The sequence below is a fragment of the Harmonia axyridis genome, chromosome 4 (assembly GCF_914767665.1).
Source record: "Harmonia axyridis chromosome 4, icHarAxyr1.1, whole genome shotgun sequence".
Classification (NCBI taxonomy): domain Eukaryota; kingdom Metazoa; phylum Arthropoda; class Insecta; order Coleoptera; family Coccinellidae; genus Harmonia; species Harmonia axyridis.
This window is the reverse complement of record NC_059504.1, coordinates 36,106,601-36,120,156: the sequence shown is the minus strand read 5'-3', so window position 1 is coordinate 36,120,156 and position 13,556 is coordinate 36,106,601. Positions and strand designations below refer to the sequence as shown.

Genomic DNA, 13,556 nt, shown 5'->3' with positions numbered 1-13,556 from the left:
CTTTTCCACGCCGTTAAGTTTCTATACGTTACTCTCGAAGAAGATTTATAGGGGGACCATGATCTTCCCAGAAGAAAAACGGTCATTGGCAATATCCAGATGCACGATCACAGCACAATGGGAACACGTGGTATGAAACTAGATGTCTTTTCTAGTTCCTAGCCAAAGGTTATTCGAAGTTTCATATAATTTTTAGATAAGAAATCTCACAAAAGGCAATAAATATTCAAAAAATTTTATAAAGTAATAAAACATTAGTTTAGATAAATAAATAAAAACAATTAGATACAGCGTTTTTGATGCAAATTCTTGAAAATAGCATAATCTGTTTCAGCTAGGCACCTATAGTGATAACAAGTTTGAAATAATACTGCCGTGAAATCTGGAACTTTTGAAGGCCATCAGCTGTAGGTATACCTATAGGTATATTCAAGTGTTCAATGAACGCCCAAAAGCTACTGATTTCAACGAACATAACCTCGTCCTTCGAAATCCGAATCTACCCTGAAAATTTCAAATTTCTTGGTCCTTTCTTTCGAAAGTTATCGTCCGGCCGGATGGACAGAATCTCCTTTGAAAAAGGATTCGTCACATTGATTGAGAAAAACCTTATATCCTTTGAGACCATCCCGGCCTCATTATTCAAAAATTGTAGATTATTTAGCTAGCTAGCAGACACAGGAAAATAGATAGGTATACCTTTTCAAGTAGGTAAAGAATCTTAGAAGAAATATCCAAAATAACTTGTGTCTTTTCAACTGATTCACACAAAGAATTAAAATATTCTCGTATTAGTGAAAAATTAATAAGATTTCAGAAAAGTTTAGACTGGAGTTTCATATCAAGCGCCAAACCGATATTTTAAAAAACAACATATATTTTCAGCGACCATAATCAATTCAATATATTCTTTATAGTTTTCACATATTTAAATCGTTATTCTAATAAGAAATTCCATTTATCGAAAATACTAATAAGAAATTCTAGGTACGAAAATATGAGGTAATTATTATGTAATTTACATTATTTTAAGTTAACCGCCAAGCGGATCTGCGCCAAGCAAAACAATTTTCACAGTGATGTGAGGAAGGTTAGAAACAAATTTTTATATCAACAGAAAATGCCTAATCAGTTCAGGCAGTATTTATTGTCGTAAAGATGACTAATTCGGAATATTTGGAAATAAATACCAAATAGTTAAAAATTTGATATAAAGGCAATTTCAAAACAAAATCATATGATAGTCATCTGTTGTGTTTCCTACTGGCGCTTGCGCCTATCTTCGCGCCAATGTTCGGTACAGATGGCAGATGTTTTCGTTGGAGGTGTCCGTTTATAGTTCAAGAGAAATAGTGGCTGAAAATCGGGTTCATTCTCGATTTATTTACGCGCCTAATCGTCAGCTTTTCTCCTTTAAAATAGGTTCAGTGGATTTGTTGAATCCTGTAGAATGTGAATCTTTAATAATATTTGGAATTTAATTGATTTCGATGCTTTCCGAGATCGTTTTAGTCCAAGTTCCTCCAGCTGCTTTATACAAAGTGGCTTGGAAACCATTTTGGATGACTACGAACATGTAGTATTTTTGCGAAATCCAGTCGGTATAATTTATATTTTATGAATTAGATAAGTAAAGTGATACCGTGGAATACATATTTTTTAAAAAGGTAAGATTTCAATTGAGACATTTTGATGTAAATCCATTGTTTTCTGGGATGGCCATGGCGGTTTTAGTTGAAGAAGGCGTTAAATTTCTATCGTTTATTTATACATACATTCATTTTTTCTTTGTTGTTTTGAAGGTAATAGAAAGATTAAACTTTAAAATATTCATGCTTAAAGTCTAATTGATTTTCTCTGTCATTATGAACGTCTAATAAGGCAATGAATTTTTATCTCCCTAAATATGGGTAGGTAGATGTACCCAACTATCAACCCTCAAATTCCAACGGGCCTTACTTGAATTTTATGTTTGAGATTCATATAAATTTATCTTCTAACCTCCTACTCAATGTGATTCAACAAAAATCCTAGGTATGTAAATTTAATTGGATTAAACAATTGCTTCAACGTAAGTACTTCCCAAGAAATGTCATAAAAGTGATGGGTGTATTAGACGGATGATTGAAGCTGCGGGGGGTTAAAAAAACTCATTCAAATCATTTGATACTTTTAATATACTCCTTCTATTTAAAGGGCAGGGTGAATTTAATCAGCACATGTTTGGTAAATTGTTAAATCATATACACGTCCATAGATTTGGTAGTATGATGTGGAAATGCTAATTTAGTTTCGCATTTAGTGACACAATTTTCGAAAAATTGATGTATCTCTGTTTGTTCTACATATTATAGAATAGTGAAGTTAATTTTCATTATCTTGAATTCATAGTGACATTTGTTTAGGTTAGATTTTTTATATAAAAGATAATTTCGATATTACGAATCAAAATACGCTAATTCGGAATTGTATTTTGTTTTTATCCTTTTTCTTCAAGAATGTAATGTCTTGAATGAGACTTACTTCTTTTTCAAGTTTGAAATTTTCTGCAGGTTATTGGTTTTACTGGGCCATTGTTCCGGGTGTATCGTTTGAAATAAACGGTAATTTGGAATTGAAAACACGTTTCAATGTTGAAAAAGTTTTAATTAAACAATGAAGAGGATAATTCGTAGACATGAAAGCCCAAGAGGTTATAAAATAGTGCCCTCCACTCCTGATATGAACATTATAAAGCAGGAAGTGAAAGACGAATTTAGCCCTAGCATTAAAAGTGAATTCACTCCAAGTCCTCATTTATTAGATCACGGTTATGGTGCCACCCCTCAGAATCAGGTTATCTCATCGAATATACCATGTGCAGCACCTCCTGTTAAAAGAAAACTCAATTTAGAATCGCAACACTATATAGTACCTTACAAACATGAATTCAAAGCTCCACCTCCCAAAAAGCCAAAGAAACAGACACCGGTGAAACAGAATACCAGGTACTACACTTCGTTAGGACTCTTAACTAAAAAATTTTCTATCTTACTGGAAACTTCCCCAAATGGTGTTGTAGATCTGAACAAAGCTTCACAGGATTTAAAGGTACAAAAACGAAGGATATACGACATTACGAATGTGTTAGAAGGAATAGGTATAGTTGAGAAAAAGTCAAAAAACAATATTCAATGGAAAGGTGGTAGTTTTAAGGGAAACAGTTATGGTAAACTCTATTCAGAGTTGAAAGAATTGGAAAATCAAGAAAATGCTTTAGATAAAATGATACAATCTGCAGAAACTGAATTGAGAAATTTAAATGATGATAAATATGGTTATGTTACGTATCAAGATTTGAGATCTATATCGAAATTTAAACATAAAACGGTGATGGCCATCAAAGCACCACCGAATACTCAACTGCAAGTACCTACAGAATCTGAAGAGAAATATTGCATCTTGATGAAGAGTACAAGTGATGAAATAGAAGTATTCCTGTGTCCAGAGAATGTGACGCACCATAAACCTAAGCCTGTGCCTCCTATAGATCCAGTTTTGAAAGATATTAAGCTTAGTCCTGGACTATTCAATATTCTCACGCCACCAGTTCCTCTTCTTGAAAGTCCTTCTCTGCATAAACCCATTTCTTCTCAGGTAAGATTTGATTGTGTTCTGTTAACAAGGGGTAATTCTTTTTCATGTGTTCAAAAAAGGGGAGCTAGAGTACTATTATCTAGGCTAATTTGCATAATAATAGATTTGCTTATTTTATGGTATCAGTGTGTACTTTCTATGTACCACATTGAAACTGCTTCATGAAATCACACCTTCTACTTCGAATTAAATTAAGAGAAATAAATTACATCTCTAGTTTATGAAATGAAAAAATACTATGAATAATTAAGTATTGCGGAATATGATAATGGTCTTTTTCATTCAGAGAAAAATATTTTTGTTTCAGTTTGTGTTGTGTTACAATATTTATCATTCAAGATAGCCATGAATTAGTTGAAAAAGTCCATAAGTCTTAAATTGGATTTTTTTTCTCTATTTGTGTTAATACTACAAATGCAAATTTAAACTCAAGTTTTATGGGTTTCATTCATGATTTTTTCAAATTGCTAACAGGAACTATTTGAATTTAGTTTTCAAAAATGGTTGAGTTGCTTTGATACTGCTATAAAAAACGACAACTGCACCTTGTAGGATAGCTTGTCCAACCAATCTAATCTAAAATATGATATGACATTATTTATCATTATTTATCATTATTTATTGAAGTCTGCGCTCTTCTGTTTCGTTGTCTTAGGAGACAAGATGGCATCAACAGCATATTACATATACATAACCAAAATATCATGTTAGAATAGGTTCTAACATGATATTTTGGTTATGTATATGTAATATGCTGTTGATGCCATCTTGTGCAATGGAAATGAAACGCCATAAACTTCAAATCCTCATGGTTATTTTCCTTTTTAGGGGATTCAATTTTTTTCAATGAAAGGTTGAAATTTTATGTTTGAAATGTGGCGTCTTAACGATATTTCATAACATCAATTCATTGATTTTCGTTTGAAGAAGAATTCACCATTATGTGACCTATGATCTTCTGAAGTTTGTGATCAGTCAATTGTTTTATTGGAAGTTATATTTGTTTATACTATTATTAACTTTTTTAAATATGTGAGACTTAATTGTTTAATTTCTAAAAAAAAATAATCCAAGCACTGACTTCGGAAGGTTGTCGATTCAGTTTATCTTGATATCAGAATATGTTGATTTTATTCTAAAATTTGGCATGAATATTATAGTGATTATTTTACATATACAAACTAAATTTCAACCTAGTCGGATCTTTTGTTTTTTTTTTTCGATATTCTGCTCAAATATTCTATGGTTTTGGTGACGCAATCAACAGGAAATTATGTATCAAGCTTACAATTATACAGGGTGTTCCACCATTGGCGAGACGTTCTATTGGGCTTAAGCGATGAAATTTTCGATTTTTTTTTCGATACAACATTTTCAAATTGTTTGGAAATAGACAGGGTGTACCGAAAAAGTGTAAATGACCAAACATGTTTTTTATGGATCATTTTTTTTTTTTTATATTCAGATTGCGAGGAATTAATGAAACCAAGTTTTTTCGAAGAGTCATGCGTGAAACTTGATGTTTCATGAATTGAAGGGTCTTTGGAAAACCTAATAACTTAAAAATGCATGGATTTATTTGAATGAGATTTTGATAATCATTGAGAACTTCACTTCTTTACTTCAAAATGAGAGGAATTATTGACTTATCAAATGTTAATATTAGGTATATTCCAAATGGCATACCATATATTTTATTTTGAACACCCAGTGAAGTTCTCAATAATTATCGAAATGTCAGTACCTATTAGGTTATTCCAAAAATTCTGTAATTTAAAAAATTGGAATATCTCTAAAAAAAATCAAGGTGTTCTATGAAAGATCTCTGGTGTCAACCCAATCTATTGAGAGCAATATTTGCCCAAAATTCGAAAATAAGGAACAAAATTGAACATTGTTGGAACCTTTTTTGTCAAACAAAAGTTGAAATATAGTTTGTTTATGTTAAAGTAGCAAATTCAGTCACAAATTGAACGACTACGAAAAATATTGCCAATAGTTGTTTTTTTTTTCACTTTCCACACTTCATGCAGTACAGACTTAATTTTACATTATGCTTCTGTATTCTCAATAATAAAACTTTCAAGAGAACACATTGAACCTGAATCTAGATGATCTACTTAGGTTCTATCAAAAAAATTACCATTCTGTTCAATTAAAAAAAAAAATCCTATGGAAATTTGTACAAAAACCTTTTTCAGGTATGTCGAAGCCTGTCCTTCACTAAGGATTCTGATGCAAGTTCATCAAAATCTTCAGCACAAAAACAACTGAAGTTCAGTCCAGCAAATTCGGAAACGACTTCTTCTAGTTTGACCTTTTCTCCTCTTAATTTATCTCCCATAATGGGTAGTTTGGAAAGTTATGCCTCAACTTCAAGAGCTCAGACTGATACCACACAGTTTATGAATAGTTCTGGGGATAATCATATGATTCCCCAGATAATTCAACAAAATGAATTACCACAAACCGGTGAGTTCAGTTTTAATTCAATTTTTCTTCATCAAGGTACTGGTATCAAAAATTACTTGTTTGAAGTGATTTATGTATGTTGTTTTTTTTTCAATCTTACATAAACTTACAATCAACTATGATAAATTCTGTTTCTAAATATCACAAATATGGATATTTCAGTTGAAAAACATTTTAACATAAATTCATTAACTTCTTTTATTGAACTGTAAAAGCTGCTTGGGTGTCATTTTTCTTTCAAAGATTTTCTGATTGAATTTATTGATATCTATGGTGAAATATTGAGTGTCTTGTGAAATATTAGAAGGTGATTAGTTTTTTGCAAAAATAATTATTTTTGATATTTAAAACATGAAATTATACAAAATTCAAGTAATGAAGTCAAATATTTTCGAAAATTGAAGTATTTTAAAGCATTAAAAAATTCTTGTCTAATTTCCACTACCACTTTATTTTTACTAACTTGGACTGAACACATTTTATATCTTACCGTTCTTTTGTTACTCGTTACATTATGTAATAAAGATAACATTAATTTGTCCTTTGTTAGAGTATATAAAAAGTTTTCCAATAAGAAGTTCCATTTTGGATAGCCAGCTATCGAAGCAGCTGTCACTGTTAAAGCTGTCATCTTTGGACATTTGAAAAGTAAAAACTATACCATTACTTAAGAGGGAACGATACACACTTAAACAATGCGATGAAATTGTTAAAATTCACTACAATGATGGTGAAAATTTTGCAATCATAGTTTGCAAAACTAAAGCACTTTTGCGTCGTCGTCAAGCATCTTCTCGGTCGGCATTAGTGAAACTTGTGGAAAAATTTGAGCTGTTGGTACAAGTTAGTGTTGTGAAGAATCGAAACCGTGTGCGTTGCTCAATGTTTTTGGACTGGTGGTGTGATTGTACCTTACTTATTTGAAAATGAAGCTGGTGCAACTGTGGAAATGGAATGGCCGGAATAGGAAGATATTGATGTGGACGACGTTTATTTTCAACAAGACGGTGCTACGTAAGACAAAAGAAATGAAACAATAGTTATTTTCAATGAAAACTTTCCTGGCCGTGTTATTTCTCGAAAAGGTGATCACAATTGACCACCAAGATCTTGCGATTTAACACCTTTAGATTTTTTTTTTCTGGGGCCACGTGAAAAATGAGGTCTATGCAAATTCTCCACAATCTATTCAAGACATTAAAGATGGTGGAATTCGTGAATATAATATAATATTATAGTTATAAGTTATGAGATATAAAGCCGCAAGTGTGCCAATTGGTCATGTAAAAGTTCATGAAAAGGATATGATGCTGCAACCGTAGCCATTTGGCTGATATCATTTTCCATTGTTAATGGCAATAGACCCCTCTTTACAATGCAATATCAAAATGAAATATCTTATTGGAAAACATACAATACATACTTTTAAAAGCATAGTTGATTCAATTCTATTCAATTTCTGAAAAACTAATACATTGATATTTAATTTTTGTACAAAGATTTTTTTAAGTTGATTGTAGAAATCGATTGTACGATTCATTTTTAATGAATTTCCATTAATTGGATAAATCACCAACATAACATTCAATTATTTTTGTAATTACAGAAACTTGATTTTGTCTCATTCTATAGCTAGCTGTTTTATTACTCGATTATCCACAAAAATTATAATATCAATAATTGCTCCTTTGTTAGAGTTTATTTATAAAGTACATATCTAACAAAGCGGAGTTCATTCAAAGTTATTGTACTCAACTCTTGAAAAAATAATTTAAATATTTAAAACAACATTTGAAAAAATTTCAAAAATATCAAAATGGAATTAACATTTAGCAAAAAAGTGAATATCAAAATGAAAATCAAAATAATTTAGGGCCATAATATGCTTACTAGCCTCATCTAACATTCACTTGTAAATAATAACATTGTAAATATGTATTTCATAACTGCTTAAAATTCTTGTCTTTTCGTGATTGCGTTCTGGAACTATGTCCGTGACCTGTGTGTATTTGATCACATCACAGACAGAGTTCTAGCTATGCGTTCACACTTTGCTTCTATAAATTATTGCAGGGTCCTGTGCTTTATGAATATATTTGAGTTTGGAACACATTGCTTTATGTTGAATCTAACAATGTTGATGCTGACTAACTGCTTCTTGTTAATTTGTTGCGTTGAATCCCATGTGGCTTTTAAAGTCATAGCACCATGGGATTCAGCTCAATGCATTAACCTCATTCAACTAACTTTTTGGATTCTATGTTGTATTATATTAACTCTAATGAATTATTTTTTATTGCTAAAAAACAAGATCAATTTGAGACACATTGATTTCTTTTATTATAGGGCCACTACTATACCAGGTGATTTTTTTCTAGTTGAATCAGTCAGAAAAAAACATCTTATGGAAAATTGTTTAGACTTCTTCGTTTGAGGCATATTATGCCAGAACCACTTCCATTTAATTCCCCTTTTGAGGAGTATGGGGGTCAACTTCTAAATTTCAAATGGGAACACCTATTTTTCTATGCAGATTCGTATTCTACGGAAAAATTCTAAATTTTTGTATTAACAATTTTTTACAAATTGTCTTAGGTGACTGTATTTGAGTTTAAATTTTCTGTCTAACTGACGTTAACGTAATCGTTCCAAATTAGGACGTTTTTTGATGAACTTTCAATTTCAGTACTTGTACAGGGTGGGCAAATTTCGATGTTTTAGCACTACAACTTTTGAACCAGAGGAAATAGACAAAATCTGATACCCACTTCTCGATCTCTTTTTCTGAGAAACTAACAAGGGTAGTATTCATTTTTGGCCACCTTTTGTTTTCGAGTTATAAGCGAAAATTGGAAAAATGGCGATATCGAAAAACATTTATATCTCCTATTTAATGGATTCGGTCCTTACTTGGCGGAAATTCATTATAAATAAAATAACATAGTGGAAATTACTTCGTTTTATTTTATTTATATCTCCGCTAATACTGAGGATAGAGCTCTGAAATTAAAACATTATCGAGGCACTTTTTTACGTAGAATCCAGTGGCGTGCTCGTATTTTCAAAAGGGTTTTTAATTACGAAGCTATGACCCAAAGTTATGTTTTTTCAAATGGGAACACTAGATTTTTGTGCCATTTTCTGAAAGCTTAATTTTTCCTGATTTCAAAAATATATAACATCGTATCAAAATAAATAACAGAAAACGGTCAAAAACCTTTTTTTACTTAAGAGTCTCAATATTTCTATGGTTTCAACTGTTGATGAGCCTTTCTATAACAAGAGCAGTGTCCTTCCGTCAATCTGATTATTTCTATGCTTTTCACTTATTTCTACAAAATTCGAATCTATATTTATTTTATACAAATAGTTTCGAAAAGATAAACGAACTTGGAAAAAGTTTCCTAGGTAGCTTGAACACAGTTTCAAATATTCATCTATTGAAATATCGAGAAGAGGTGTCGAGTGTGCATTGTGCAATTGTTATCATTATTAGGTTAAATATTATTTCTTGTTTGTCCCTTCGTAATTAAAATGTTGAGTTCAATCATATATGCATTGTTTCATATGCCGTTTAAAATGGATTGGTACTTGTGCGTATTGATTCTGGAGACCTATGTAAATAATCTCCTGATACATGCATCTCAATACAACTCTTTCGATTGAAAAATTCGATCTTGTGGTTTCTCCGTTATTTCCAAATCAATTTTTAGATAAAAAAATTTATAAAACATCTAGATTCGAATTTTGTAGAAATAAGTGAAAAGCATAGAAATAATCAGATTGACGGAAGGACACTGCTCTTGTTATAGAAAGCTCAATTTTTCTGTGTTCATCAACAGTTGAAACCATAGAAATATTGAGACTCTTAGGTGAAAAGTGGTTTTTGGCCATTTTCTATTATTTATATTGATCCGAATCATACGAGTTATATATTTTTGAAATCAGGAAAAATCAAGCTTTCAGAAAATGACACAAAAATCTAGTGTTCCCATTTGAAAAAACATAACTTTGGGTCATAGCTTCGTAACTAAAAACCCTTTTGGAAAGTCGTGCACGCCACTGGATTCTACGTAAAAAAGTGCCTGTATAATGTTTTAATTTCAGAGCTCTATCCTCAGAATTAGCGGAGATATAAATGTTTTTCGATATCGCCATTTTTACAATTTTCGCTTATAACTCGAAAACAAAAGAAGGTGGCCAAAAATGAATACTACTCTTGTTAGTTTCTCAGAAAAAGAGATCGAGAAGTGGGTATCAGATTTTGTCTATCTCCTCTGGTTCAAAAGTTGTAGGGCTAAAACATCGAAATTTGCCCACCCTGTACTGTCGCCAAGCTGTTTATTTTTATGGGCAGAACGTTTTTCATTGTTTCCACCAATAGTTGGACAATTTACAACTAAAATGTCATGTGAATGATTGATAGAACAGATACTTAGGTCGTTTAGACCAAAAATTCAAACTAAATTAAAGAGTGATCTGTGACAATTTGTGAAAAATTGTTTGTACAAAACTTGTATTTTTTGCCATAAAATACGAATGTGCAATGAAAAATAGAGGATAACATTTGAAATTCCAAAGTTGACTCCCATACCCCTCAGAAGTGAGAATCAAATGATCAAGGTTCTGAAAAAATCGGACTTAGCCCTCAATACCATTAAGCTTTTATTCTAAACAGTTTTCTGTAAGATCTTCCTTTTTAGGATTTTTGACTGATTCAACTTGTAAAAACCACCCAGTATAACTAAATAATTTTTATTTCAATGAGAAGTGAAACTAGTGTCAAATTCAGATCTTCCTACTATTTTGATGAATAATCTAGGTGGCTGTTTATTAAAATTGTTTTTTCATTATATCGATATTCCAGGATTGGTGGATCCTTTGTTGTGTGCCGAGCCTTTTGTACCTTTGGAAACGTTTATACAGACAGATTATAACTTCAGTATGGACCCATCAGAGGGATTAGCAGATCTCTTTGATTTCTTATAGGAAATAAAAAATTTCCATTGAATTTTGCTCATGTACAAATATTTTTACTTTTAGAGATCAATCATTTTTTCAGTGATAATCACAATTTTTTGTGTATTCTTGCACCTCTAATTGAGATTCCAATGAGCTTGTCATGAAAAGAATGTACAAAAAACAGCACAAGCAACCTCAAACTTGTGAGATTAATTTGCTGTATTTGACAAGTTTTTATAACTGACATTGGTGCTGAGTCAGTTGAATAACTCACCTAGCCTAAAGAATATTTATTCAAGTACAAAGTGCACTTATTGCAAATAATCTCTAAACATTCGTAATTGATTTTGTTGTTTCCTTATGAATGTATTTGGATTACTGTGGCAATTAGAAGGGACTGAATATTTTTTGGAGAATGTAGAACATATTTCTTGGAATTATGATTCCAAAAGCTGAAGACCATCCAAGAAATTTTATGAAGGGTCATTATGCACAAATAATAAGATTGAAATGATGTCCTTAATATTTTTATATATTTATATATTTGTATTTGTATAATATTATCGGTACTTCAACCATCGGTGCTTTCAGTTACTCAATTCAATATAGTGAGATATTTTTACACTAATATTCTTGGTGTTTACATCTTCGAAATTTGAAAACTTCAAAAAAGAAGAAATTTTTCAAGTGGTCTATTGAATTTTTCATTTTATATTTTGTTCAATTTTTGGAATAACACATTCACAGATTTTCATTCATCCTTGTGTTTTTAACATTTTCTCACTGAATATATTTTTGCATTAGGGAAAATCTGTTTTGTCATCTTTGAAACCTAATTATTAATTTTTTTATCTTTCTCTTATAAAAAACATTATCTTTTCTATAAAATATTAAAAAAGGAGAAATAGTGAACAAGTTTGAGGAACAGCCTGATATTTATGGTTTAAAAACTATATTCGATAAAACCAATTTTTTTTTTTCATTTAATAGGCTAGAGGTTTTATATGTAATTTTCATTTGTGTTAACCTGACTCGTATTTTCATTCGAGTAGATATGTTGCATATCCAAAAATTAAATCGCTTGTGAAATATCACTGAAAATTCGATGAATATCTTTATCTCGATGATTTCATATAATATTTATATTTATTTTTTATTATAGAGAGGGAAAGCAAACTGTATAAAATTTATACAAGTATTAAAAATATAAGATCAATATGTGCCTGAATATTTGGTCTTATTTTTTGAAATAGGACTACTTATTTTAAATATATTTTTAACTATGAATTTGTAAAAAAGTGAACAAAATTTTAAGTTCATTTGGAACTTGTCTTGTTGAAAAATGGAATCATATGGTGCCATTGGAAACTTATTTTGTAAATATGGACTGTACACGCTTATTAGACATTATTTGTCAGTTTTAATTATTCTACTATTTAATTTTTAGAACATTACAGATTCCTTTTATTCTTGTTATTGTTACTAATTATTTTAGGTGAGCACTAAGATATGATCCAGCTAATTCGCAATTGCGAACATATTTTTATTATAGCTAGAAAGTATTTTTGTGTGAATCTATCGAGTACATCCCGAATTCCTCATATTTCACTCAATTAATTAAATTGAAAATGCCAAAAAAATCGAACATGAAATTTTGATTAATATATTTGGAATCTTCACTTACATCCAATTGAATAAATAGTACTCTGATTCGCATTGGTTTTTCTCTTAATTTGACAGATTAAGTAATATGCACAAGAAAAATTGTCTAAATTGTTTTATTTGTTATTTGTTGAATTTTGAGGTTGAAGAGATATTCAGTTCAAATGTTGGAAATTCTTCATGAAATTTGTGAAATTTTAATTTACAGATATATTTATATTTTTTCTTAATTTATTTCCCCATTATCAATTTTGAGATAACACTGATTGTATAGCTCAGTGTTATGATTTATTACAATGTTAAATTAATTAAGACTTCAAAAATGTTCAGTTGTAAATAAAAAGATTCAAATTTTTGAAGACTTGTATTTTCAGAATTCTGCAATCACAGTTTACTTCATTGTTATTTAATGATATTTGTTAATGGAAGAGAGGGGACCAGACATTTTTTTTGTACATAGTATCCATCTTTATTTGAAATATTTCCAGTGTTCAAGAGGCGGATTTTTGAACTTAGTTCTGCATTTCACTACTAGTCTTGAGGATAATTGACAAACACCAAATTAAATAACACATCAAAAACAATCTTATGTTCACTAGTGGTGTTTGTTTTTGCATTAATAATTAACTTCAAACGTTTATGGCAAGTTTTATGTTAATTATGTCCTTGTAAATAAACAAATTATTAATTTACTGTCTAACTTTCATATATAACTGTCCAAGCCAGTAGAGGCCTTAAACATTATTTGTACTTTCTGTAGACATCACATAATTTTTATGATGTACATAAAGTAACTGTCTGAAATAAACCTAGATGCACAAATG

At 30.5% G+C, this 13,556-nt stretch overlaps 1 protein-coding gene across 4 annotated transcripts; it reads left to right on the top strand.

Moving 5' to 3' along the window:
* Positions 1–1,289: 1,289 nt before the first annotated feature.
* On the top strand, positions 1,290–13,556 carry LOC123677478 (transcription factor E2F2-like). Of its 4 annotated transcripts, none has more exons than XM_045614016.1 (4): positions 1,290–1,667; positions 2,553–3,636; positions 5,838–6,108; positions 10,976–13,556. In XM_045614016.1, exons 2-4 carry the CDS (start codon positions 2,656–2,658, stop codon positions 11,095–11,097), a joined length of 1,374 nt encoding a protein of 457 aa, XP_045469972.1. In that variant the 5' UTR covers positions 1,290–1,667; positions 2,553–2,655; the 3' UTR covers positions 11,098–13,556. The 4 variants fall into 4 exon arrangements, with proteins under 4 accessions (XP_045469972.1, XP_045469973.1, XP_045469974.1 ...); XM_045614017.1 differs by lacking the exon at positions 1,290–1,667 and adding an exon at positions 1,761–2,034; XM_045614018.1 differs by lacking the exon at positions 1,290–1,667 and adding an exon at positions 2,072–2,226.

What these genes read in the sequence shown, in the direction of transcription:
- LOC123677478 (XM_045614016.1), top strand. Translation starts at nt 2,656, where the DNA reads ATGAAGAGGATAATTCGTAGACATGAAAGCCCAAGAGGTTATAAAATA. An exon ending in ATAAACCCATTTCTTCTCAG is followed by an intron (nt 3,637 to 5,837) that starts GTAAGATTTGAT and finishes AACCTTTTTCAG; the next exon opens with GTATGTCGAAGCCTGTCCTT. An exon ending in AAATGAATTACCACAAACCG is followed by an intron (nt 6,109 to 10,975) that starts GTGAGTTCAGTT and finishes TCGATATTCCAG; the next exon opens with GATTGGTGGATCCTTTGTTG.